We start from the raw sequence: 26,925 nt of genomic DNA, 5'->3' as shown, positions 1-26,925 counted from the left end.
CCTGAATTGTGTGCACAGGCCATGAACTCCCAACCCCCACCAGGGAACACTCCAAAAAAACTCCGCAGGATACAGCCTATGTCTTGATGTAGCCTGACAGGTTGCGCGGCAACGCCATGCCCACAGAAACAACGATCTCTGCAGCCATAGCACTCCATCCGTCAAGCATACATCCTCGATTGTGTCATCACAAGGCAGCAGTCTGGCACACATCTAAACGAGAGAGAGAGAGAAATGCATGCAACAATGTCAAAGAGATACGAGGAAGGGAACCCTTGCCAGGGCACATCGTGCAGCAACAGCACAATGATCCCCCAGCACAGGAGCATTAAACGACCACATTGCAGATCCAAATTCCGCACAGCAGTGAGAACTGTGTGCAGAATGGAAAGCAGGCGCAGGAGAGCAGTCTCACCTAGACCCTCTCGCACGGAGAGGTTGGTGTGGATGACATCCTCTCGGCCCAGCAGGAAGATGTCCCCCACGTAGATGTGATTGGTGGGCACATACACACTGTACAGCTCCATCCCCGGCGACCCATCCTCTTGCTGCACCACACCAGCAGCCGCTCAATCTTAAGCACTTGATACGGGCCATTACAATCCCACCCGCTCTGTACCTGGCAATGGATCAGGGCTTTTCTTGGCACAGAAGACGCTTCAGCAAATGATCAGAGCTCTCAAAAGCATGACCATGCCTCTTGTGTATTTGAGCCGATCCTGGACATGGACAAAGGGCAATGTGCAAGACCAATTTGCATCCAGAGATGCCCCAGAACAAGCTGGCTTAAGGCAGCAGGATGCGTGGAGGGATGGAGAGAGAGGGGGCAGCGGTGCGCGCACCTGCAGCACAGTCGTGCCTGTGATGAAGGCGAAGGCATACTCGCCATGCCTGGGATGCCGTATGAGCACGCACTCCCGGAACGATGCCGTGGTTTCGTTCGCAGGGTTCACAGCCCCGCTCACCTGCCAGACGACAATCCACCCTGTATCACACAGCTGGCGAAGCAACTTGCACGCTCTCATGACATGCAGGGGCCTTCAACGGCTGTAGTTATGATGCAGAAGCGCAAGCACAAGCGGCTTTGGAAACGGCAGGGGCACACCTGCTTTGCTGCAGAGTAGATGTGCTTGATGAGGGGCAGTTTCTTGATAATCCAGTCTGCCACTTGCAGCAGCAGCCCTCCCAACCAGGATGACACAAACACACCTGCGCAGCACATAGGGGCATTTATAATTGCATGAACGCATCACCATTCTCTGTGCTATTGAACCACAGGACCAGCTGCCCTTCTTCAGGAATGTGCCAATGATCTGGTAGGTCAGCAGTTGTCAGCACTTACCTGTGCCGATGATGAAGCCCATGGATGTCACAAAGCCGAGGCCAAAAACGTGGAAGCCAAAGAGGGCCTCGTAGACAGGCTGTTAAACACCCCACAACACTTCGTTAGCAAGATAAAGCCTCTGATAAGATGGGAGTTGTGAGATACCTTGTACAAATCATTGCAGCATGTGGACCGAAGCAAGAGCTCGTACCGAGAAGAAGTTGTCAAAGAAGGTGAGGAACCACCAGGTGATGTACACAGTAATGACCATGGGAAACAGCACCGCGCATCCCCCAAAGAACCTCCTTGACACCCAGCTCGAAAGTACAGAGTGCAGAGCCTGCGCGGTACACAACACAGCCCTCTGTCAGGAGTTGATCAAGAAGGTGTGAACAACAGTGCCAATAAAGTAGCCATGATGGACCTGCAAGGAGCCTTGAAGATGGTTTCACCGCACCTCTCTAGTTGATGTACGCCTTACAGGTCTTCCTTTTGGACTGTCGAGTCCTTCCTCAGCATCAAGGAGGAGATCTGCGTCCTGTGGGTCTTCAGGATTGCTGTCCATCCTTGATGGCGCGCTGTCAGCCCTACCGACGCCATTGCCTTCTACTCTGCCCTGGGTTCCTGCCTCAGTGCGCAGCATTGTACTGCCACCGAAGAGGGTGCTGCTTGATGACCCCGTGGTGTGCAAATTTGTCGAAGGCCTTGCTGCCCTCTTTGGTGAGCGTGTTCTGTCCAGTCTGTGAAAGTGTCTGTGCTGGGCAGCACGAGCACCTGTGATGGTCAGGCAGTCTCTCTGCTGCAGACAGAACAACTTTGTTCCATCCTACAGAGGTGTGCTTGGTGTGAACACCAAGTTCAAGCTGCGCACGCGGATCCAAAACATTCTCAACACAACTTCATCGAGAATCTCCAAGGAGAAATCGCAAGGATATTTCACCCTCAAACTGCGCGCCTTAATGCGAACTTACAGGTGTTCTGCTGAGAGCGAAATAGTCTGCGATATCAACAGACAGCTTTGATAAGGACTGATCAGACAAACTTACTGTTCGGATTGGATGAAAGCTGCTTGAAATGAGGAAAGTTCACAAGAAGCTGAGGGGCGTCATGAATGAGGTGGAGCAGCCGAGGGAAACCACCCCCCTGACGGTGCACCCCATTTATGATTTGTAGATTGCCCAAATCGATTCAGCGGGACAGCTCCTTCAAATTCAGATTTGAATGTGAGCTTCGCAAATCATTAAGCCTGCTATTCAAGCTCGACATTCAGGTCGAGTTATGCTGTCAGGGATGTTCTATATGCATATAGGATTCATATGATTCTGCCTGGCTAGGTTTCCTATTCAATATTCCTATTACGACTTCTAGAATCTACATCTAGAATAGTATCCAAGTTGATACTACCAAACTCGCATGCAAAAGAGGGCCGTTCAGAGGCTCTCACTTCTAGCACACTATGTACTGCCAAGTATGCACTGCCAATGCGTCCAGTGGAGTCCGAAAATTTCAGTCCATACAAGCAAAAATTGCGAGGTACAGGGAAAAATATCGCCCTAAGGTCATACACTCCTGTAAGGATTGCCCCTTAGGGCCAGCAGACAGAATACATGATCATCTTATGATCTTTTGATCTATTCAAGCAGTGCATTGGCCACTGCACCCGCAAATGTGCGAGGAGCTCAGACGCCGGGCTGCTTGACTGGCGCGCCCTGATTGGGGCACCTGAGATCGCGCACAACAGTGACATTGTCTGCCACCACCGGCAGATTGTCCTGGTTGCGGAACCTGCACAGCAACAGCGCATGCCTGTTTGTCTGATGCACCTTTTGCCACTTAACAAATGACCAGTTCAATTTCATGCGCTAGGAAGGCAGCTGAAGGCAGCCCCGCATGCATGCGCATGCATGTCCAATGTTATTTGCCAGTCGTGCCCTGCAATCGCCCTTTAACTTACCAGCACACATCAGCAGGCTACCCAATCCATGCATGCAAAGTTGAGAAAGTAAGAACCCACCACTGGAATGTTGCCTCGTAGGGCGACTTGAGCTCCAGGATACCGTGCCCAAAACTCGGCTCCCTGCACACCATTGCACCAAAACCTCATCATCATGGCACCACAAATGCATCCCACACACAAGCCGCCTTCAGAATTTGCATCCCTCACATCTGTCAAGGCCTCAGAGCTTGATAAAGAGCCTTACACAATCCTTACCGATTGAATTTGCCCCACTGCTTCTCGACGTCTTCAGGTCACGTAATAGATATATATTTTTTGGGCAGCGCGCAGGAGACACATGCCATTGGTCACAGATCTGACTGATCAGCATGTATCAAGACACCATGGAAAAGTAGAAGAAGGGCTTCAAGGGAGGCGCGCACCGGTAAGCAGAGAAGTAGGGCTGGCTGGTGGGGCAATACCGGGGCCCCTCTGAGGTGTTATAGTCCTGAAATGTGGCGCAGAGGGGGGCGAAATTGCCTGGGGCATTCAGGGTGTTCTGGGGCACGCTGCAGTTGGTTGGGAAGGGAGGCGTGTCGATGAAGTGCTTGTATGTCTGCACAACACAGACAAGAAATGCATGCTTAAGTGAAGCCCTCATGCCCTGAACGCACCTGCCTGATCAAAACATTGTCTACGTTACAACAGAAATCAAGAACCGTCACATCCATGTCTTTTCAGCCTGTATATGCCTGAGAAATTTTACAGCACCATGGCAGCAACCTGCCTTCCTCATTATTGAATATTCAGGGTGCAGCCATGGATGTCATGAACAACATGGACTTGGAAGAGGTGCTCATTGGCAACATGTTAACGATTGCAAGGTAAGGGAGAGTGACTCACCCCCTCGATGTTGCCGCCGTCTCCAATGGTGATGTGGACGGTACCACAGGGGTCATTCATGTACCTGAGGAGGGGATTGGTGCGCTCATAGGCATGCACGTGGCCGAAGAATGCGAAGTTGACTCCATACTTGTGCAGCACGTCCTCAATCTGCTGCTGGAAGCACTCCACCTCCTTGTAGTGGCTGTTGTATGTGTTGTAGCTGCGCAGGACACCTCTTTTGCTTGCATGTCATTTGCATGTCATCTGATCCTTTAAGGCCATACCATATCATAGCATTTCAGCTGACACTCCTGCTGCTCAACGCAGTCTGAGCATATAAGGCATACACAAGACGGAGTGCCTGCCGGCCCTATGATGCTTGCAGACAAGGGGATTTTTCTGGGAAGTGGGGGCCCACAAGGGTGGATGTGTTTGGACAATAATCCAGGGGGTCTTGGAGCGGTCCACAGCCGCGAGATCAGCCTCCAGCCATGCCAACTGCACCAGCAGGCAGGCAATTGACGAAGATTATTATCACATGACGTGCAGAGTGCCTCCAAGCCGCTGCTTGGATGGCCAGTCATCACACACTCTTTCCATGACAGACTAGAATAAAAGTGCTGCAGGTGTGCTTTCCTGAGAAGGAAGCGATGAGCAGGAAGCAATTTGCACACATAACGTGACAGAGCACCATCATGCCACAACAGTTTCTTTTCACAGTCCACAGTGGAAATGGAGATGAGCAAGGGCTGCAGGGTCACCTGGGTGTTGCTGATGATGGTGTGGGGGTAATTGCCGTTGGGGTATTTGTACTGGGCACTGGCATTTCCAGGGCCGTCGTACGCGCCAATGCTCACAAAGTGGGCACCTGCAGATTTGCAGCCCAAGACAGCCTTAATATAGATGTTTGCATGCCTCCCAAACTGTCTGTCCTGACGCACATGTGATTTCGCTGCGTGCGCTTTTGGATGAACCATGTATCACAATTTGATGGCGAGGCCATGGAAGGTAAAGAATGCCGACAGGAGCACCAGCACCATCAAGAGGAGTCGCTGGTTGTGATGGAACACTCGCCAGCGTAGTCGAATGAGTAGTACTGGTTGCTGCTTGAGTTGGACTGCTGATGTGGGTTGGGGTATCGCGCGCTCCAGGACTGGAATGCCTTGCCGGATGAGTCGCGCTCAATCTCATGGTTGCCCGCCACAGTCATGTAAGGGACCTGCAGAACAGCAACCAATACAAGTCCTCTCTGATTATCAACTGAAACAGCTATAAGCCTGCACAGAGTAGAAGCAGCCATCCGCAGGAGGGTTGATGAATAGCGCTGTGAGCATGGCTGCAGAGGCGAATTTGAATCCTCCAACCAAGATAACTACAAAAAGTAAGTACATTCAAGTGAGCAAACCTGGGCAACCTGACCAGCCAGGGAGTATTGCTTTCTCCTTCTGAAGGTTGTGCTCTTTAAGATGTTGGGGGAGCGGAATTAAAAGGAACAACACAATTTAAATGAAGGAAAATGTTCAGTCACCGAAGTGGAGAGGCCGACACTCTGCATGAAGCGCCCAAAGCCGTCCCAGATCTGCTGGTAGGTGCTTGTGCTGGTGGGCAGCTGAGGCGGCTTGTTGCCTGCCTGGAAAATGGCTGGGTAGTAGTAGGAGCTCAGGCCATCCGCCGTGTAGGTGTCTGCATAATTTAAATCTGCAAGCGCACAGACACAGACATCAGCATGATGAGAAATGCAGCTCCACTGAAAGTGCAGCCACATACCTTGGTTTTAATGCTGGGCATCTCATCAGAGGCTCAAAGGAGCTACACAGAAGACTCCTGCACCTTACAGAAAGGCAGGCGCTGCAGTGGTTCTGAACATGGCAGAGGACGTACCTCCAACAAACAGAGCTATCTCCGGATTGTTGGCTGCAAGGTGTTGCAGGCTGACTGATGAGTTGGATGTGATACCCAGGTCGGCGACGAGACCGATCCGCGCCGGGAAGGACGATGGGCCAATGGGCTTCCCTGTCTTGAAAGAGTACACCGCGCTCTGGGCAGCATTCTTGTCACCCACCCTGCACAAGGAGGGCACCTTCAACATTTTTTTTGGATGCTGTGAGCAATTTCCTCCTGCACTAGAAGCTGCCACTGCTCTGATTTTGATTGATATAAAGATAGAGAGGCAAGAAAGGATGAATAGACCTGTAATAGTAGGTGGTATTGGGAGTGAGGTTCTTGAGCAGCACAGTGTGGATCAGCCCCGAGACATAGAAGCTGTTGTTCGGATCGACTGTCTTGCCGGTATTGTTCTGCGCAACCCACGAACACACAGGCTCCTCAGGAAATGGCAGGAAAGCTCTATTATCACTGCTTGGTTCCCTTGCAGTGCAATAAACAGTCCTTCTTGAGGTGAGCATGAGATAACCTCATGGGACCGACCTGCACATAATAGGTAGAAGAGCCGATTTCGCTGTAGTTCAACTCTTCTTTTGCAACTCCGTAGAACACCTGGTCACCACTACTCAGCCCATTGACACCTGCCTTGGGCCTGCAAGTGCCTATGACCATCGCCCTTCCTGCGCATGGGGAACTCCTGCCAACTGCCTCCAAGCCGATGCAATCAAGATCCCTTGCATGCATGTGCTCAGTAGAGCGAGGAACTCACCTCAGATTTGACAACAGATTCCGGAGGCTGAGGGCTGCTTTTGTGCATTGTGGCATTCCCTGTGACCCATGTGATGTACATCTCACCAGGACCTGCATCAACATCCGTCTTCAGAATTTTAGATTACGGTACATAACTGAAGCAACAGGGCGGTGAGAGGAGTACGGGTGCAGGAGGCTTGCAGTGTGGCATGCAGTGTGTCACCTCCCAGAGTGATGTGAATCTGTTCTGGGTCATTGGGACCGCTGTTCCTGGCCAGAGGAGCCTCTGTGAGCGGCAGGTCATTGCTGCCCAACTGGAACTGGTTGAACTCCACAGTCACTGGAGACTGGACGGGTGTCACAGCAGCAGACAGTGGCCGTATCTGGCCTGTGGCCAGGCATATGGAGCCCTGCACAAATGAAAGAATACTTCGACTGTACTATCCCTGGATCTGTACTTCGAATGTTCTAGAGAAAGACTAGGGACTTGCCATGTGATTTCTGTGTAATTGAAATTATAGTAACAATTACTCCTGCCCGGGACACATCTCATCATCAGGAAAGGAAACCCGGAGTAATCGAGCTTTTGTGGGCAAGCACACATGTGAGTCGAAACAATCTACTAGGGCTCTGGTGCCGTATGCCAAGGCTGAAAGATCAGCACCATCGTGCCCAAATACCATCTTGGATCCGCGTCATAGGCGAATTCTGAGGTAACAATTGGCACAACCAGTGATATTTCCCAGTCACCATCTTCACAAGCAAACGATGCCAGAACGCTTCGTTGCGCACATCTCGTGCCAGCTCGCTCTGATCGATCTTCACCATAAATAAATCGGAGTGCTTACCAGTATGACCAGCGCCACCGTCCTGAAAATATCCATCCTGATTACATCTGGGACACAAAGTTTTCCTTCTGATACCAACCAAGACGGAAAGATTCCTCGTGACGCAAGGTTCCTTCCGGAAAAGTTCCGAAATCCCGGCTTTCAATTGCATAAGGGACAGCTTTGCTTACAAGAAGTTTCCAACCTTAAAAGCCTGCTGCAATCCATTCAACATCCTCAGGTTTATATCTGAACATGTTGCAAAGCCAGGTCGCCTATAACTTCTTGCATGGGAACTCAGTGCCTGAAGTGCCGAACGCTAGTCGTCACAAGGGCAACACCATACTTGTTACAGCAATCAATGGCGTCCTGGTCCCGCAGGCTGCCACCAGGGTGTGCGATGGCCTTCACGCCGGCCTGGCAAGCCTTCTCGACCGAGTCGTTCCAAGAAAACGGAAAGAAGGCATCGCTGGCCAGCACCGATCCCTGCACACCCAATTCTCATATCGTCAATTTTCCATCGAAAGTTCCATCGAAAATGACAAATACGCCATTATATTGCAGAGTAATCTCGACGGAAAGAGACTTCTTAATTACAGATGCCCACCTCGACGTCCTCGGCAGCCTTCTCCAGGGCGATTTCTGTGCTCTTTACCCTGTTGGGCTGCCCGCTGCCCATGCCCAGCAGCCTACCATCCTTGGCCACTGTGATGGCATTGCTCTTCACATGCTTGACAATGCGCCAGGCGAATTTCAGGTCCTCCAGCTGCTGCTCTGTGGGCTTGGTCTCAGAGACGGACGTGAACTCAATCTCCTCGGGCGTTAATGAGTCCGCCTCCTGGTACAGCCAGCCACCTGCGCAGAGCATGCCGTCCGGAATCACATCTGACCAAGAACGCAGCCGCAGAAAATGTTACATATCTTCCAGGCAGCTGGCACATGCAGTGCTGACTGCAGCCGTCAGCAACGTGCCCCAACACCTATATGATTCTCAAATGAAATTAGAACTGGAAAAACCACAATTTCTTTTCTTTATCATGCAAAGAAGAAAGTGCAACTGCTGCACCTGACTGTGCCAGCAAAAGAAAGACCGGGCGCCTCTCTTGGTTGGGGAATTCCCCAAAAGAGAATCATCGTAATCTAAGATCCCTACATCGGATCAAGCGAGAGCAAAATTTGAATCAAACCACAGATGAATAAGGTTTTGCGCCGGCAAGGATGGCAAACTGACTGACCGGCGATCTGGCGTAGGGAGCGGCCGGAGGGGGCCCTCAGGGGGGCCTCGAGGATGCGCAGCGTCTTGGACTTGCCCTTGAGCTTGGCCAGGCCCTCGGGCGTGTAGCCGGGCGCGATGACAATCTCGTAGAACATGCGCGTCTCGCCGTCCGTCGGGCTCCGGAACTCCCGGATCTCCGCCGCCAACGCCTCATCCACCGGCCTGCCCCATACACCAGATACACCCGTCTGTTAGATTTGCAGAAGTCCAATCTGCCAATCTCTACACTACGACACTCTGGTATTTTCAGCTGAATTCACTACTGAGAAAACGCCCACAAGGGTAGCTCATTGCTGGAGCAGCGCCAGTATGCCCTGGTGGCAATCAGCAGAAGGAATACACAGCCTGCAGCATGCAGTCAGATTGCATCCAGGACTTTTGAGTATCAGGCCTCAGCCCCTGATGCTCTTGCTGAATCTGAGGAGTCTGCTGGGGTTACTCAGGTAGCCGTGGTGGCCCACCTGTTGAAGGCGACGATGCCGCCGAAGGCTGAGATGGGGTCGGCGCGCACGGCCAGGCGGTACGCGTCCAGCAGGTCATCGCGCGTGGCTGCGCCGCAGGGATTGGTGTGCTTGACCACCACACACGCCGGCCCCGGGATGTCGCTCACCGCGCTGTACGCCGCATCGCCGTCCAGATAGTTGTTGTATGACATCTGCGTGTGCAACAGAGCAGCCGCCTCAAAATTGCAGAGGCAGCAGGCCGTTATTGCAGAGGCAGCAGGCCATAGACTTCACTTGAGCTCAAGGCCTTGTCCTGTCAAGGGACTTCTTAGGTGCACCATCTCATCATGATCTTCTCAAAGCATGGCCGAATAGGCAGAAATGTGCACAGCTGCCCTAGAAGAACTAGTAAAGGCCAATATGTACATCCCTGTCGGAAAGATGGGCAGGCTGCCTGTGCGCAGCCATGCAAGCAAGTTCAAGGGTTGAAGGGAAGGCTTCCTGGGGAGGAAAGAGGGGTCAGCGCAGCACCTCCTTGCCGTGGTGCTGGATGGCGCCGGCGATGCCGCCGCGGCCCGCCTCTGCCAGGGAGAGGTCGGCGTAGAAGGCGGCCGGCTGGTGCGGGTTCTCGCCATAGCGCAGCCCCGACACCCGCCGCAGCGGCACGCTCAGCTCCGGCGCTGGCTCTTCGCCACCTGTCATTTTCAAATTTAAAATTTCATTGACATGGATTCTGGTGATTCACAGTGTGAATCACCACAGTGTTTGCATATGCTGCTAGGAAAATGCAGCAGCCACAGCCAAATCCAACGGCAACACGCCCTCCTGACCCTGACATATGATGCATATCAGGGGTATGTCACTTCCAGTATGGTTCACGTCTTCAGAATGCATGAAGAACAGGTAAGCGTAAGTTGCCTGGCGTGCATTCTGTAAGACAGCGCACCAATCTGGCTCCAGAACCATTCGGCGACGGTGCTGTCGTATGTGGCGGTGTGCTGGTACGCCTTCCACGCCAGCTTCTTCCTGGCTTCCAGGGAGGCCCCCCCGCTGCTCTTGAGCCCCTCCAGCAGCTCCTGGTAATCACTGGGGTCCACCACCACCGTCACATGCTCGTGGTTCTTGGCGGCTGCGCGGATCATGGCCGGACCCCCAATATCGATATTCTCTACTGCTGTCTCGAATGAAGGGGCCTCTGCTGCGGTCACTGTCTGCCGGAAGGGGTACAGGTTCACAACCACCTGCCATGCAGGATCTCAACCTAAGTCATCTGTATGCATGCCAGCATTGGACTCTGGTTTACTTGATGCAAATGCAGTGTGAAGAGGATGCTTTAATGTGATTTGTATACGTACCACATCAATGAGGGAGATGTTGTGCTTGCCCACAGCATCAAGGTGCTCGGGCAGGTCTCTCCTGGCAAGGATGCCCCCATGCACGCCTGGGTGCAACGTCTTCACTCTGCCTGTTCCCCACATGCACTGTTCGTGTTATCACAAGATCATGGAGACTTCTTCACACATTGCATGCAGGGTTCAAGCGATGTGAAGCAAACTATCAGTGATGTGCAAGCGCTGGCATGCTTTGGGGTGCAGCACCATCCAGCATCTCAGGGAAACCAGTGAGCTCCTCCACCCTCTGCACTGGGACTCCGGCGGCCTCGATGGCGCTCGCACTTCCACCAGTGGACACCACCTCATAGCCAAGCTCCGACAACCCCTGGCACAGACTCAAAAGCTCAATGGCAGTCCTGAAGACACTTGCCCGCACTGCTAGCGTCTTCCTCAAGCTTGATGTCAGCAAAGGGCAGGATCATTCACCTTGGCTAGCTCAACCAGGCCTGTCTTGTCAGAGACTGAAATTAAAGCCTTTTTGGGAGCTCCTGCGAGATTTGGACAATTCTTTATTAGTTCGATACAGCCGGATCGCCTCTGCAGATGAAGCAATCATCGCTCATGTTAATTTTGGACACAATGACCAGAGCCGCACCTGAGGTCGATGCCTGTGCAGAGCTCATCTGTCTCGCTGCCCTATTGGGACAACAAACATGCACTTTAGTGTAAGCGAGACAAACTAGTAGCTGCTTGTGCAAAATAGATTGAGCAATTGACAGAATGATCATACCTGGCTACTGAACGGGCTGAAGGCTTGTGGATTGCACTACTCCTCAAAAGTGATCTGCCTTCTAAAAATGGGGATGACAAGGGGCAAACTGGCTTAAGGCAAGCCCCTTTGATCAAACCGACTGGAATTTGATGTCTTGGTAGTAACGTACAATTGATCAACGAGTTCGAAAGCTTCTCGCCAGCTTGAAGCATGCCCCTTGAAGCCATAGATATTGAAGCAAACCTACGCCAACATTGTGACCAAAGCACAAACTGTTTTATTGTTTCACTGCAACAATCTTTGATTGAACAGATGTAAATCTTGACCTTCATAATTCATACCTTTCCAGGCGTGCCGGCGGACCCCCCGTTCCGAAACAGGTCTCGGAATAATATGATGAGAGTTTCTTCCACCTAATGAAATGCTTTGGACATCCAAACTTCCCATAAGTTTATTCCAATTGTTATTCTTGATCGCACACTTCGAGGCCAGCGTTTACATCGACTAGCACTTGGACCAGCATACTCTTCTGTGGTGGCCTCCCACTGATCCGCGAGAACGTATCTTACAGGACATCAATCAGCTTAGGATATACTACTTAGATCGAAGCATGGAAGAGCCTGAATCCAAGGCACCTGCAGCGAGTACCTTTGCAGACTTGGGACTGGACCCAAGGCTGCTTCTTGCCTTGGAGAAACGCCAGTACGAGAAGCCAACAACTGTGCAGGTGACACAGAAGTCTTCTCGTTCTTGCTTATTCCTCCATGTGAGCACAAGCGCCAAAGTATCCATTTACCAGGGAGGAGAGACAGGTATAACAGTGACGGTGTGTTGCAGGCAGCCTGCATACCAGCGGCCCTGGAGGGCAAGGACATAGTGGCGCGTGCCAGGACGGGCAGTGGCAAGACGCTGGCGTACCTCCTCCCCGCGCTGCACAAGATCCTGGCCGTCCCCAAGGACAAGCAGCGCGCTGGCTGGCAGGCCCTCATCTTCGTGCCCACCCGGGAGCTCTGCGAGCAGGTCCTTCCTTTTACCTACTCTTTCCTATTATGCGTGGAGGAAGACTGGAAACGTGCCGTCTCGTCTCGTGTACAAGAAAAGACGGAGATGTTCATATGTGAGTGTGTTCAGGTGCGAGAGGAGGCGGAGGCAGTGGCGACGAGGTGCAAGGCGGACATCCGGGTGTCATCGCTGGCGGTTGACTCCGCGGCTGTGCAGCGTGACATCTTCCTGCACATCGGGCAGATCGTGGTGTCCACCCCCGGCCAGGTGGCACAGGTGCTGCCCTGCCAAAGCTTGAATCTCTCTCTGAATAGCGTACTTTATTGCCCCATGCGCAATCTGCACAGTATTCCTGCCTCCGGGTGGTGGCCAGAAAATGCTAGTCTGTACTTAAGAGGACTGTGCTGTGGGTCCCCTGGTGTTTGGGAATTCCGCTGTCCTCAAAGCTGCTGCGAGGCACTTCAGCCCGGTGGAGAATCCATGGCGGATTGGATAGCCATGAATTCACTGTGTGGGAAGTACACAGTATCACTGCTCCCGCCAGCAGATAGTGGCACAGCAATCTTGGCCCTGGAGCCACGGTGGATGCAGCAGCGCCAGGGTCATATCTCGCCAAAGCACACCATCTGATTAAAGTAGCAACCCAGGTTGCCAGCTCTAAGGATCCCTGACAACAATACAATTATTGTCCTCAACACAACGCGTGCACGGCAGGCGCTGAAGGAGGGCCGGTTGCGCGCGGCAAGTTTCCAGCCGGACGAGCGCATGCGGCGGCCGGGGCTGTCGGTGCTGGTGCTGGACGAGGCCGACCTCATGCTCTCCATGCCCGGCTACGAGGACGACCTGCGCGCCATCGCACCCCTGGTCTGCATTCTCTCCCACGTTCTCCCAGTGATACATCTGCATGCATCAACAAGATCTAGACCTGACAAATCAATGGCCTGTGCGCCCCTAAGCACCAGCCTTTTGGCCGCAAAAGATACGTGCATGCAAGAAATTTGTATAAGTTGGCATGTTCATACTGAGCAGCGCAGGTCAGTCAAGCATTGCTTATGATTGATGGTTACAAGGCAAAGTGGTTAGCCACGTGCTCGGGAATAAAGCTTGTCTGGCACCGGCATGCATATGCAAGGGTACGGGGAGAAGTAATGACAATCCTCTAGGGACTTGACGAATAGAATTGGTGCGCAGATTCCGCGCAGCTGCCAGTGCATGCTGATGAGCGCGACGAGCAGCGAGGAGGTGGAGCGGCTGCAGAAGCTGGTGCTGCACAACCCCACCACCCTCAACCTCCTCGGCAGCGACGCCGACGGCAGTGGCGCCGCCGGCCCCGGCCCTGGCTCCGCCGCTGAGATTGAGCACTTTCAGATCGCCTGCGACAGGTGCTCGGAGGCCTGTCTCATCCTCCTTCCTCGCCTGCACTTGCCTTGACCACTCCTTCTACTTGTGTGCAGATTATGAACATCAGGTGGACTGCTGCATGGGTATGACAACAGGAACTCAGGCAAACGCGACCAAATTTCCCAGTTTGCATGCGCAGCTCCTCAGTGTGCAGTTGCAGCTGTGTGAAGTGCAGTTGTGGCGGTGAAAAGCGGCTTCCTTGTGACCTTATCTAGCACTTCAAGTGTCCGAGTTGCCAATAAGTGATGGGATGCCGAACCATGACATGCGGGGTTTGCCAGGAGCGACAAGCTGCTGCACACGATGGTGCTGCTCAAGCTGGGCCTGGTGCGCAAGAAGGTGCTGCTGTTTGTCAACTCCATCAACGCCGGGTTCCGCCTCAAGCTCTTCCTGGAAGCCTTTGGCATCCGCAGCGCCGTCATCAACGCAGAGCTGCCCCTCAACTCGCGCCACCACATCCTGCAGGCAAGCTCACCTTATCACGGATTGTGATATTTTGCTAATGTCTAGTGAGGGTGTCCTGCAGGCAATAGCGCATTCTGTCAGGGTGTCCAAGACATGTGCTTGTTGAGGCACCTCTGCTGTCCTTCTCTCAAACTGCTTCTGCAGTCATCCAGTCGTCTGCTGTCACTGTCTTCTATGTTCTCGTCAAGAGGGCATAAGAGATAGAATGCTCTTGCGATGACAGGTAGGGGGTGAGCACAGCGGCAGATGCAGGGGGAGCTCCTCAGAGGTATCACGCACAGTCCACGCTGCAGGGCCGGGATTTTGAAGTGTCTGATGAACATATTGCAAAGGGTGGCTGCTTGCATGTGCAGGAGTTCAATAAGGGCATATTTGACTACCTCATAGCCACAGACGACCCGGCCAAGAGGCTGGAGCAGGAGGAAGATGCAGCAAAGCCGGCACCACTGCCGAAGCCAGCCGCGGTCAAGGGGAGGGGGAAGGGGAGGGATAGAGACAGCAGGAAGCGTGGCCGCAAGACTGAGAATGACAACGAGTTTGGGGTGATCCGGGGGATTGACTTCCAGGGGGTCAAGACAGTCATCAATGTGGACGTCCCAGAGAGCGTGCAGGTGAGGTGTTCTGCCCTTTGAGTGAGGGCATCCTCCTGCTCACCCTGAGTATTCTATCAGCTCAGCTCTTGATGTGATGATGCTTGACCTGTTGTGCGAGAGTGTGCACGTCCGTTTGCAGCCTTGTTTGACTCATTTAGAGGTGTGCTTGCATACGACGCTTTTGTGAAGCCCCAAGAATCTATCTGGTAATCAGGTAAGCAGAAAAGCTGCCCTGGATGGACCCTATAAGACAGCGAAGCACTGAGCTCTCAGTGATGCATGCAGACGTATGTGCACCGGGTGGGCCGCACAGGGAGAGCTGGGCAGGCAGGGACGGCCATCTCAATCTTCACGCCAGCAGACAGCGAAGTCAGGGAGCAGTTGGAGCAACAGCTGGGCGGACAGCCTGCTAGCACCTCTGGCACTGGTGCAGCCGCCACATCACCCTGTACAGAATGAAACTCCTTGGATCCTTGTGCAGCATGGATGCTTGCAGACCATACACTGTGTGACGGTTCATGATGTCCCTAAATTGACTTCTTTCTCTAATGTCACTGCATTGAAAAGCCACAGGCAGCATGTTTCCAGCGTTGCGGCTGGGAGGTGCTCTTTCAGCAGTTGGCGGAAGGGACAGGCACGGGCTGCTGCATTTTGTGCTAAAGTTGATCGGTGCGTGTCTGCAGGTGCAGAGGAAGAGCAGCAGGCAGGCCTGAGACGGTTTGAGCGGCTGACCAAGGCGTCGGTGGAGGGTCTGCGCTACAGGGCAGAGGACATTGCACGCTCGCTCACCAAGTCCTCCATCAAAGAGGCACGCCCCTTTGCTTCAATGCACACCATATCCTCCGACCACTTGCCATCCGGCCCTTAGTTCACCCCTTCCATTTGTTTTCGTTTCTTAAGAGTGCCACATGCCAGTCCTCCTGCCAGAGCCGCACACCCACAGGAGATGACCATTGACTTCCATTCTATTTGGCTATTGGGTTGCTTGGTCATCTGCTGTTTGAGTGAGCCCTGGAAGCTGACGTTGTGAAGAATGTGCTGAGGCGGTGCATGGTGTGTGTGGATCACAGGCACGCGCGAAGGAGCTGCGGCTGGAGCTGCTGAATTCGCGGCGGCTGCAGGCCCACTTTGAGGAGCACCCGGCTGACCTTGCGCTGCTGAAGCACGACAAGCCGCTCGCCAAGGCCGCCGCGCCCTCCCACCTGAAGCACATCCCCGCCTACCTCAAAGACCCCGCCGCAGCGTCCGGCCGATCAGCCTCCGGCAATGCTGGGCCGGGTGCGCATTCAAACTACCATTTGGGTGCCATTGGTGGGATGCTTGTGTTCATGACAAGGATGTTTGTTGAGGTGCTGTTGCTGGAGGATTGATGCTGTTTGCAGTATGCATGGGTAAAAGGGTCAATGCAGGCTGGAGAGGAAGCCGCCCCTCTGTCATGGTGCACCTTGTCAGAATCATTCTTGGAAAGGTCTGGAGGGGTCTGGGGGCAAAGGCGGGTTTGGTATCATGCAGGAATGCTCCCACAGAAGAAGAGGAGGAAGATGGAGCGGGGGAAGGACCCGCTCAAGGGGGGGTTTGTGAGGGCCCCCAAGCGCGGAGGCGACGTGGGGGAGCCACTCACAGAAATGGAGCAAGCTGCGCAGGAAGAGGGCGAGAAGCTGGCAAGGAAGCTGGCCAAGAAGCAGGGCAAGGCCGGGACTTTTGTGCCTAAGAGGAATGTGCGCAAAGCCAAGAACTTCAGGCGGCAATGATTTATGTCTGTTGAGACATAACAAAGTAAATCTGATAGGCTGCAGACTACCGTAGTACAGTGGGCCCCGCATATGTGGCTGCAGACGCCCTGCGTATATGCCCTACGGCCTCTGGCTTTGGGTTCGCCGACCATGTAATAATAATAATAAGAAGAAAAAACCTGTCACCTTAGGCATTCAATGCATCATGTCACATTGGTTGTGCCACAACAGTTGTGGGCTTGCTGCCGCAGTGCTTTGAGGCCTGGAAGACTCAGTCAAGGCTTGATATGGGTAGCATATTTGTTTTAACTCGTGTGCTGCACTGTAAGGCCGGCATCTGGTTCACGGAGCAGCTTCAAGCCCAGGAAGCGGCCCTGAGCCAGAAGGTGCACGTGTCAACACGCCGGCGCCACGTGCCATTTATGGTTCCGATTGGACATGTATTTTGGACACGATCATGCACTACAAATTGTACAGTACATCCAATCCTCTTCGTGTGATAGTTGCGGTAATTATTATCGTGGTCAACGTATCAGAACATAGAAGGCTTGTTTTCCATCTGTCACCACTGCACATTTGAGCGCGCCTTCTAAGTAGCATCACATCGTGAATTGCTCATACTCTTAATTCTCATTTCTGAATCAACGATGTGGTCACAAGCGTTTGCTAAAAGTCTCGGTGAGTTAAGTACTGTCTACTGACAAAAAAGGACCTACGACGTAAATACAACCCAAATGAATATCACAGATTTCAGCATGATCTATATGATCGGGCAGTATAAGTATCTCAAATGTGATCCAAACGTCCCAGAGCATCACACAGACGTGAGGGGTTCTTCGACAGTGCGCCTCAGGACTAGAGCCATAGGCATGTCGAAAGCAACGCTTCATTCTAGCTGAGAAAAGGTTGTGGTGCCTAGCTCGACAGCATGCCCATCCAAGCCCTGACGCCTCGACTGTGGGACCACTATAGAAATCAGGAGCTTTGCGATGTGTCTGTCATCAGCTCAGACAGGCAGAGGTTCAGGGCTCACAAGATCATCCTGGCCTCAGCCTCCCGCTACTTTGAGGCCCTGTTCCTGGGAGCGGGCAAGCACCTGCATGGGACCAGCAGCACAGGGGTGGATGGGGATGAGATGCAGATACAGCTGGAGGCGGTGGACGCCGAAAGCTTGGCCTGCATCCTGTCCTCGATCTACCATGGGATTGTTGATGTGGGAGAGGGTAACGTGGAAGCCCTGCTGCTGGCCAGCAACTACCTGGATGTGGCAGCAGTCAAGGCCGCCTGCTGCCAGGTAGTCACCGGCCAGCTTTGTCCGCTGTTATTTCAAAGCATCTGTTGTGAGGATTGAAAGTTAGCCCACCCAAGCACGCAGGCCAGTCACTAAAAAAGTGTGCAATCTATGCTGCTGCAGTTTCTCAAGGCGAACCTGAAGCCGGCAACCTGCCTGCACACGCTTGCGCTGGCAGCGATGTATGACTGCCAGGATCTCTCATCTGATGCGGTACGTAGAAATGCGTACAGATGCTTCCCGTGAAATTTAGAATTGTGGAATGCAATGCCGGCTTTACCATAGCATTTTCAGCGTGGGGGCTGGACTCATGAACAGGCACAGAAGCTCTATTTTGAGCTCTCTGAAGACAGTGTTGCGCTTGCAGGTCACATTTGTGAAGGGGCACTTTGTGGAGGTGATGTGTGGGGAGGGCAGGGCGGGGCTGCAGGAGCTGCCAGAGGATGTTCTGAGGGACCTGCTGCAGAGCGAAGAGCTGGAGACCCAATCCGAGATGCAGGTTTTGGAGGTGAGCAGCCAATAACTTCACATGTGGGAGAGATCAGAGTAGATTAACATATTGCAAGTGGGTTGTCTGCAGCAAGATCAAGGCCTGCATATCAATGCAGATGTCAAATGTTGCTTGCATTTGTGAAGGTATGCTCTAACATTTTGTGGGAGTGTGTGACAGGCAATCTTGATATGGTGGGAAGCGGATCCTGATGCCAGGAGCACAGAGCTTCCCAGCCTGCTCTCCACCATCCGCCTGTCAGCCACTGAGCTGCAGCAGCAGGTGCAAATTTACCATTACCTTGGTGCAAACTCCATGTGATTGCCCGGTCATATGATCTCTTAGTCAATCCCAGCTTCATCGCTGTGTGAGGCTGCATTGCTCCTCGATAGCAAAGAGGCATGGCATGTAATTGCAATTCTTCCCAGCTCCAGCGTTGTCTGTTCTTCAGGATTGGTGCCTCATGCACACAGGTGGCGGCATCAGGCCTACTATCTATGCTGGGGGACACAGCGGCGATCAAGGCATCTCAGTGCCTGGAGGACTTTGTGCGCATGCACGAAAGGCTGCGCAGCAGCGCCGATGCAAGCACCAGCGGTGTCGGTGTCACACTGCAGCCTCCGCCGCGGCGGTGCATGCCCATGGGCCTGCTGGCTGCCGGGGGCCACGATGCCGGCTGGCGCAGCTTCAGGTAGCTTCCTGTACCTGCTGTGGCACCTGCCAGGCAGCTGCCTGCATATCTCCGCACCTTCAGTTTCTGTATGTGCACATGACCAAGTCATAGCAATGTCTTCTGAAACAGTACATGAGACAGTGGTCAGGAGAATATATCAGGAGTGAAGGTTTGGCCTGTGCGCAGGACGTCAGAGTACTATGATGCCACCAAGGACGAGTGGACGACGGGGCCACCCCTGCCTGAAAGCGTTTCCTTCGCCGCCTATTCTGTCCTCCAGGTGAGATCAGTATTATGTCTTCTTTCTTGTTGCTGTGCCTTCAGAGCAGACGGACGAGGCTCTCATTATGATCCTACTGCGGACAAGCATGACCCTTTGGACGTTGTCAAGCCGATGAGGACCAGAGGCTATGCAGTCTCAATATTCGGAGGTGCCCAGGGCTCAATTCCACGTGCTCTTGACCAATCACAAACGGCAGTGTCGTCATAGCGTGCTGATGCCTGCTGTGAGGATGACTGTGTGGTGTGCAGGGCAACCTGTGCGTGGTGAATGGGTCGCCGCACCTGTGCAGCGTGCTGCTGTACCAGCGCTCGCGCAAGCACTGGCTGCGATGCCGGCCGCTGTTCACCCCCCGCCTGCACGCCGCGATGGCCTCTGCCGCCGGCCGAGTCTGGGTCATGGTGCGCCCTCTCACCAGTGTCTCCAAGCCTCCCATATGCCATCACTTATCAACCTGACTCGCTGATTATTGTCCTTCCCGTCAGGCCCCAAAATCCCATTTTGGGCTCCATGCAGGGGCGAGGCCCTTCGCACATGCTCTGTTGGCCTGCTGTGGTCCAAGTGCTGCCTGACAAATGTACAGATAAAAATGCTGGCCACTGTGCAGCTATGCAGTCCTGGGGACACTTCAGTATCTGAGCAAGTTATGCATTTTCACCTCTTAACGGCGCACTGCTGCACAGGGCGGGCGGACGGGGCAGTCGAACACGGAGCTGCAGAGCGTGGAGTCCCTGCGCATCGGCTGGGCCGACGCAGCGCGCGTCGAGGAAGAGCCCTGGACGGCTGCGCCCCCCATGTGCACTCCCCGCACCGCCCTTGGCGCTGCTGCCGTGGCCGACCGCATCTATGCTGTTGGCGGCCAGGTGTGCCTATAAATGCACTCAGTCTGGCAGCTCTAGTCAATTTCTTGCTTGAGAGTGGGATTGGCCGGCACTTCTGATGGCTCCTCTTTCAATGCGGATATTCAAGGGTCTCTTTTGCCGGCATCTCTGATCTGCAGGCTGACCCTTTAGGGATTCTTGTTCAGATGGAGAAGGTTCAAATTCAAAGTTTGGCTTAGCAGCAAATTGAGCGTGTGCAGCATGGAGAGGCTCTTGTGATCGTCATTGCATGGTGTGAGCGGTGAGTGTATCTATGTGCAGGACGGCAAGCACATCCACAGGAGCGTGGAGTGCCTGGACCTGGGGAGGGGCGCATGGGCGCTGCTGAGTGCGCAGCTGCCGTCCGAGCGCAAGTACCACTCCGTCTGTGAGCTCGGAGGTACTGTGCGCATACTGACAAGCGTCTTGCACATATTTTCCCCTCCCTGACAGGAGGAAGCCTTGGCAGGCCACTCTTTGCAGGAATTTTGCTTGCTGCTCAAGGAATGATGGACATGTCCATGCAAATTCTGGTCTGCTGCACTACAGATTTAGCTTAAACCCTATCTATCTACAGTACATATGTGATTTTTCCGAACTATCTACGTAAATGAAACGGATATGCGGTGGCTGCAGGCCGGCTGTACGCGGTCGGGGGCATGACGAGTGCGCGGCAGCGGCTGGACAGCGTGGCGGCGTACGATCCGCGCGAGGGCCGGTGGGAATCCGTCGCGCCGATGTCGGTGCCACGGTCGAGCGCCGGGATCGCGGCGCTGCATGGGAAGCTGTATGTTGTGGGAGGTAACGCTGGGGACGCCAGCTTCCACACGTCTACGGAGGCGTTCTGTGTCGAGGCCGGCCGGTGGCGCCCGTGCGCGCCCACCAGCTACGGCCGCAGCTCCCTCGCCCTCGCCGCCGTGTGAGGAGACTGGTATATTTGTATACACTGCAAGGGCTGCGCTGAGGGTTTTGATCATTCTAGATGAGCCCATCTCCTATACATGTGAGGGTAGCAGACCAGGCAAGCCAGCAAGCTTCCTTGTCCAGTGGGTGTCCTTGGGTTTTGCAAGGCAAAGAACAGCAGCAAGCAAAGTGCACCTGCCAGATGGGAGGGCAGCAGGTGTGCAGATTCAGAGAGGCTGTGGCCCTTGCATGCTGCCAGTGGTCGGGTCGCATGTGGCACAAGGTTATGGAAGTTGAATGTATGATTACAGCAATTACAGCCGAGAGCCGTACCCAAAGCCAAACCAGGCGGAAGAATTCTCTGAATTCACCAAGGGATACCACACAATAGCCCCCCTGAACTAACAGCACCAGTAAGTGGGCACAGTGCAACGCAATGCAGAAACTGGCCCCAGGTACCACGCTACCCAAGGAAGCAGGATCTGCAAAGTGGCTTTGTAAAAGGTTGCAGGCTTACGCTCTAAAGCATACTTGGTGAGGCCCGGCCAACGAGGAAAACACATGCGTTAAGACCAGGCATAAATACTATGAAATGAATTCAAAAATTTGAGTTTGTCATTTATTTTTTGCCGGTGGCATGTCACATGATGTGCCAGAGCAGCAACACAGGACTTAGGGCTTTCCACAATCCTAAGTTACCAAGTTACACTCAAGATCAATCTTTGGGACAAAATCAGTACCTATCTGCAGCGTTGCCTTGTCACAATGGACAGACCTCAATTCATAGTATTGCTGGTCAGAGCAACTAGACATCAAAAGACCGCTAGACGAACCAATGCAAAGAACTGCAGCACAATATCATTGTTTGTCCTAGTGAAACCTTCACATGGGGCCCAGTACTGCTGGAATGCCCTAAAAAATGGAGGCACAGCCTCTGAAATGCGCACACCTATAGTACCTCTGCAATCCTATCAAATTAATAGTACATTTCTGTTCTAGATGAATAACATGAAGCTGCATTTGCAGCCATCAGATCCAAGGGGGCAGGTCCGAAGGCTTCTCCCTGACTCGGTACTTGCGCAGGCCGCCCACTCCCCAGCTCTGTATCAGAGCCTCGTACACAAACCGAACCGCTGCAATGCTGGGCGCAACCTGAGAGGAGCATCTCTCAGTCTTTAAGCTTGTCCGACAAGTTGATGCCATAACTCCTGAGGACAACCAAAGCGCGCCCTTCAAGACTTGCAAAGTCAGGGCAATTGGCCACAGCCATCCTGTGTGGGCAGCATGGGAGGATCCTGTGCAGCTTTAACAACATCCTCTTTTAGCACTGGCACTATTTTACTTGTGACCATGACTCTGGCATCTATGGAAGCCTATACCTAGTTCCCTTGACGTGATACCCCCTGAGCACTTTGGGTGTGTTGCTGCCGCACCTTCATGAATGAGCACATGGAGCCTCGCCAGAAGGAGCCCATCCCCTCTTCAGTGACAATGCGGATGCCGCACTGCGCCACACTCGTGTACTTCACCGGAAATCCCTCACGCCCCTGCACCTGCACCGCATCAACAAGCAAATTATGGACCCACATGCCTTGCACACTGCTCACCACAAAATTCCAGTCTTAAGACGTCACACCACATGGTCCTAGAGCACAGGAACAGGGCCGGCCTCAGGCAGCTGTTCCACTCTTGAGATCTTGCGCGTGCAAAGGCGCAATCTTGGGCCATGCTCATGGGCCGAAAGGTGTTCGCATTATTGAAACACTCATATTAGCACTTTCTCCCTGCTCTGGGTGGTTGCTCTGTCTTCAATGTCTGCATCCTCTCTTGGTTGAATCTTTGTGACACATATACTGAGATGCATGAGCACAGGGCACTGTACGGACCTGCATGCGGCGCATGATGACTTCGAGGGGCTGGATGGCGGCCATGACCAGCGTGGCGGCAATTCCTGCAATGACACCGCGCTCGGCTGGGCTGGGGGACACGCCCTCGTTCAGGCGGCGGTAGAAGGACAGCCCCGTTTCGTACGAAGCAAAGCCCAGGCCGTTGGACACAGCGCTGCTCATCTGCGCCAGACACGCCAAAGACAGCTAATCAGGATGACTTGAACATACAAGGCCTGCAGCTGGTGTGATCCAGAGCAGAGAGACCATTGTGATGTCGCCAAGAAGAGACAGCCTGGTCTCATCAGAGCTCATCCTGACACACCCCCTGGCATTGTGATCTCTCGAGATCTCTTGATTACGCAGCTCCCAGTGCACTGCAGTGTAGCAAGGACAAAGGCATGAGGCAGGACATGTTGCAGCGTTGCATGCAATGTGTCAGCAAGCGACATGCGGCATTGTTTGCATCGAAAGGGTGGGCGCACCACGCCTGCGTGCAGGTTACAAGCTTGATGGCAGCAGCAAGCAAGGTTGTGAGAGGAGGACAGGCGTTGGAAAGACTGGTCAGCCAGGCGCACCACGCCGGAGGTGAAGCCCTTGTAGAGGCCGCGGCGGCCGTGGGTGCGCAGGACATCGGCAAGGCACTCGCGGTAGCTCTGCCCGCCCAGCGCCATGTGCGTCCGCAGCGTCTCCATCGGATACGTCACCACTGTCCCAGCCGCCCCCGCCATGCACCCTGCATTGTACCCCCAACATGCGAAGTTTGCTGTTAAATGTGCATTTATGCGTATGAAAGGTCATTGCTTGTACAGGCCTGATATAGAAAAAACGTGCACTGCTGATCGCTGATGGTTCTTTGCTGGCATGACAATATATCCACCTGGAATGTCACTGTCCTCTATGGGAGATTTTTCATGCGAAGAGCAAGGGTTTGGGTTGTCTAGAGGCAGGTCTGCCAAGTCGATACGCCAGGAATGGGCGGATTTTGTGCGCACCTGCGAGCAGGTGCTGCCACTTGCTGAGCTGCTTTGAGGCGGGCAGGCCACTGGCGCTCTCCACGCTGGCCATGGACCTCAGCATGGCATCTGTCACTGTATCATACACCTGCAGCCCCGAGAAATCACCACATCAGTGTGCATTGCATTGCTTCCCACATGCTGTGTGCTTATTCAATTCCCACTGGCACCTACTCCAATAACAATACTGCAGTTGGAATATTTGCCATGTCATGCAGTGCAAAAGCACTCACGGCGAACTGGATGGCTGTCTGTGGAGCGACCTTCATCATGGTCGCCATATTGCCCTTGAACAAGCCTGTTACACCGCCGTCCTTCCACATGTTGTGCGCGCAACCTGCGAACGCATGCACACAAAAATGCTCAGAATCCATCAAGATCAAATCCTCTGCCTAACAACACATAAGACATCTTCCTAGCACACTAGAAAACTGATGAGGCATGAGAGGATATGTATGCAATGCAGATGGGACGCCCTGTTAATGTCGCAGGGGCACATGATATCATAGGCCTGACTCTGGAAGGAAGACTGTATGTATGCAGACCTGCCATGCTAGTCTGCGTCCGGTCGGCCATGTACATTGTGCGCATGCGCTCAAATGGCGCCACGGCCGCTCTGGACGCCATGCCCGCGATCCCTCCCGCCAGTAGCCTGCACAGGAGCCAATCCTCGACATCATTCCTCTCGCTTGGGATAATGTATTTCCACCAAAGAGCCAATTGGCATGGCTGCTTGGGTGCTGCAAAGTGCGCAGTGTTAACAAGCGACTCAGAGTGCTGTGTAGAGGTGCTGTGAATGGGTAAAGGAGGTAAGAGGGGCACCGTTGGAAGGGCTGCTTGGGCGGGGTCATGCATAGGCGCAGCTCGACGCCCTCAATCCAGTCGCTGGAGTCCACCAGCGCATACACTATATTGGTCGGCGTCACCTGCGCTGCCACCTCAGCATTTATCAACATGCATCCTCTTGGTCCCCTCCCCAGACTGTCCTGATGTTTGATGGCCTCTCAGGGCGCGAACGAAGGACATGCTGACTGAATTCCCAGTTGCCTTTGCTACCAAGCTCTTGCATGCCTTAGAATGGACACGCTAGCCTAGCAGACATCAAGGTAGAACGCGCGCCGGGGAATGTAGGACGGAGTCTGCCTCATGATTGAACAGGTGAACATTTACATGCATAACCAAGAAGGGACAAACGTGCAGACGATCCAAGGAGGGAGCGCGCACCAGGGACTCAGGCAGGAGGTAGACGAAGCGGCGGAACTCGTCGAGGCTGATCTGGCCGTTGTGATCGGCGTCCAGCAGGCTCACCATGCGCTCCGAGTCCTCCCCGCTCACCGACATCCACAGCTTGCGCAGCGACTTCGTCTGCACAGCGCCCAATCAATGCTTGGCCCACACACCCTACTTCCTGGCATGCCGATGCACCTTCATGACAGCTCCTATTTCCAAGGTTTACATGCAGCTGCAAAAGCCCCATATCTTCCACTCAGTGGCCTCAATGCTCCGTCTAGTCACCCCCCTTCCTTGCATGCCAAGGCACCTTCATGAAGGGCTGTGTTTCAGCCACGTATGTGCAGCAGCAAGAGACCTTCGGCATGTGTGGCTCAGGGATCCTAGAGTCAAAGGATTTTTGCATCAGCCAGTCAGCAAGGGTCATGCAGCTGCATGCAGTGCACCAGATCCCAGAGGCAGACAGAGGAAGATGTCGGGCGAGGTGAGTGCACCAGTTCCTCGGCTGAGACGGAGCCGCTGCCATCCTCGTCCAGCTTCTGGAAGGTGCGCTGCACAATGCGCTCCTTCCGAATCACATACCGCTTGTACTCCTCCCAGTCGATGCTGCCGTCATGGTTCCTGTCATACTGCTTGAGCAGGTCTGAAATGTAGGCGCGGGAGTCCCCTGGGAGACCCAGCTTTCTGAGGGCCTCCTGCACTTGCACAGCGGCCTCTTTGGTAATCAAAGACACTCCAGGCAGCCTTTGGACGTCGAGCACGAGATGAACATGAGCAGAAGACAGGTGTGCAAGTGTCAAACCTGCAGCTCCTCAACCTCCAACTTCCCGTTGTGATCACGATCTATGTCCCGGAAAATCTCCTGCAGCGTCTCTTCTGTTGCGGGGGTGATCCTCTGGGACACACCCTCCTTCACATCCTCTACGTCAACATCCTCCAGGGAGGCCAGGCTATCTGGCCTTGATCCCCAAGAGGGGAAAGCCATGGGATGCTATCCCATGGTCCAAGATCTTTGCATGGGAACTTCCTCCGTTTACAAAGACAATTGCAACTCCCAATGTCTCGTACTTGAAACACTCCGAGAAAATTGTGGGTCTCCAAGGTTAACGTCAGGTCTTGTTACGGTCTGCAGCAATTTGACGACATTCCCATCGGCTGATTTGAACAAAGATGGATCTTGGACCTGCGTTACTCACGTGGTGTCCGTCTGATAGTCGCACAATCGCCGAGACAACAAGAAGCATTCGATGAGAAAGTGGGTGGAACCTGCTTGAGAGCCGTGCCTCGGCCAAACAGGGAGGAAACGCGTATCTGGCAATGGCCCATCTTGAAGATCTGTGTGCTGTTTCGCACATTTGCCTGTAGCAATTCTGGCCAGTTGGCATCGAACGCAGACGCCAATACATGTTAGCCATGGCTCTCAAGCTGTGCTCCTCACCCATGATGGGCAACCTGACGGCGAGGAGCTCCCTAGTGCCTCGAGCGCCGCAGCGGGCTCTCGTTGTTATGGCAGCTACCAAGGAGCCGACCATCAGCCAGAGCGACTTCACGAAGAAGCTAGCGCAGAAGGCCGATTTGGATGAAAAGACGGCCAAGAAGGTGGTCAAGGGGGTGAGGACCAACTCAGTCAGCAGAGCTGTCATGGATTGACTTCATCTTCCAGATCCACGT

General features: G+C 53.7%; 6 protein-coding genes across 6 annotated transcripts; 2 read left to right on the top strand and 4 right to left on the bottom strand.

Moving 5' to 3' along the window:
- Nucleotides 1–76: 76 nt before the first annotated feature.
- Nucleotides 77–1,889, bottom strand: COCSUDRAFT_36337 (integral membrane protein; the record flags this gene model as incomplete). The annotated part of the gene is made up of 7 exons (XM_005648728.1): nucleotides 77–138; nucleotides 416–548; nucleotides 843–965; nucleotides 1,106–1,209; nucleotides 1,343–1,421; nucleotides 1,536–1,664; nucleotides 1,782–1,889. The coding sequence occupies 7 exons, from the start codon at nucleotides 1,887–1,889 to the stop codon at nucleotides 77–79; spliced, it is 738 nt and encodes a 245-aa protein (XP_005648785.1).
- Nucleotides 1,890–3,003: 1,114 nt separating this feature from the next.
- COCSUDRAFT_36336 (Metallo-dependent phosphatase) lies at nucleotides 3,004–5,355 on the bottom strand (the record flags this gene model as incomplete). The annotated part of the gene is made up of 5 exons (XM_005648727.1): nucleotides 3,004–3,109; nucleotides 3,339–3,401; nucleotides 3,489–3,490; nucleotides 4,164–4,365; nucleotides 5,216–5,355. The coding sequence occupies 5 exons, from the start codon at nucleotides 5,353–5,355 to the stop codon at nucleotides 3,004–3,006; spliced, it is 513 nt and encodes a 170-aa protein (XP_005648784.1).
- Nucleotides 5,356–7,903: 2,548 nt separating this feature from the next.
- COCSUDRAFT_36335 (putative phosphoribosylaminoimidazolecarboxamide) lies at nucleotides 7,904–11,342 on the bottom strand (the record flags this gene model as incomplete). Its single annotated transcript, XM_005648726.1, has 10 exons — nucleotides 7,904–8,092; nucleotides 8,214–8,461; nucleotides 8,842–9,044; nucleotides 9,344–9,537; nucleotides 9,857–10,020; nucleotides 10,272–10,566; nucleotides 10,681–10,790; nucleotides 10,924–11,044; nucleotides 11,146–11,207; nucleotides 11,315–11,342. The coding sequence occupies 10 exons, from the start codon at nucleotides 11,340–11,342 to the stop codon at nucleotides 7,904–7,906; spliced, it is 1,614 nt and encodes a 537-aa protein (XP_005648783.1).
- Nucleotides 11,343–11,864: 522 nt separating this feature from the next.
- COCSUDRAFT_47199 (DEAD-domain-containing protein) lies at nucleotides 11,865–16,794 on the top strand. Its single transcript, XM_005648725.1, has 11 exons — nucleotides 11,865–12,158; nucleotides 12,269–12,451; nucleotides 12,563–12,709; nucleotides 13,148–13,297; nucleotides 13,625–13,815; nucleotides 14,116–14,251; nucleotides 14,653–14,910; nucleotides 15,178–15,319; nucleotides 15,576–15,700; nucleotides 15,963–16,170; nucleotides 16,405–16,794. The coding sequence occupies exons 1-11, from the start codon at nucleotides 12,042–12,044 to the stop codon at nucleotides 16,641–16,643; spliced, it is 1,896 nt and encodes a 631-aa protein (XP_005648782.1). The 5' UTR covers nucleotides 11,865–12,041; the 3' UTR covers nucleotides 16,644–16,794.
- A 313-nt stretch (nucleotides 16,795–17,107) lies between these two features.
- On the top strand, nucleotides 17,108–21,637 carry COCSUDRAFT_47198 (hypothetical protein). The gene is made up of 10 exons (XM_005648724.1): nucleotides 17,108–17,919; nucleotides 18,040–18,129; nucleotides 18,284–18,424; nucleotides 18,587–18,688; nucleotides 18,880–19,097; nucleotides 19,266–19,359; nucleotides 19,611–19,760; nucleotides 20,043–20,222; nucleotides 20,502–20,619; nucleotides 20,856–21,637. The coding sequence occupies exons 1-10, from the start codon at nucleotides 17,554–17,556 to the stop codon at nucleotides 21,140–21,142; spliced, it is 1,746 nt and encodes a 581-aa protein (XP_005648781.1). The 5' UTR covers nucleotides 17,108–17,553; the 3' UTR covers nucleotides 21,143–21,637.
- A 514-nt stretch (nucleotides 21,638–22,151) lies between these two features.
- COCSUDRAFT_47197 (mitochondrial carrier) lies at nucleotides 22,152–26,897 on the bottom strand (the record flags this gene model as incomplete). The annotated part of the gene is made up of 12 exons (XM_005648723.1): nucleotides 22,152–22,274; nucleotides 22,556–22,675; nucleotides 23,009–23,191; nucleotides 23,587–23,744; nucleotides 24,004–24,112; nucleotides 24,258–24,361; nucleotides 24,570–24,676; nucleotides 24,847–24,950; nucleotides 25,249–25,389; nucleotides 25,749–25,949; nucleotides 26,057–26,208; nucleotides 26,693–26,897. 12 exons carry the CDS (start codon nucleotides 26,895–26,897, stop codon nucleotides 22,152–22,154), a joined length of 1,707 nt encoding a protein of 568 aa, XP_005648780.1.
- Nucleotides 26,898–26,925: the final 28 nt, after the last annotated feature.

This window comes from Coccomyxa subellipsoidea (genome assembly GCF_000258705.1).
Source record: "Coccomyxa subellipsoidea C-169, whole genome shotgun sequence".
In the NCBI taxonomy this organism is placed as follows: Eukaryota; Viridiplantae; Chlorophyta; class Trebouxiophyceae; family Coccomyxaceae; genus Coccomyxa; species Coccomyxa subellipsoidea.
This window is presented reverse-complemented; position numbering and strand designations above follow the sequence as displayed.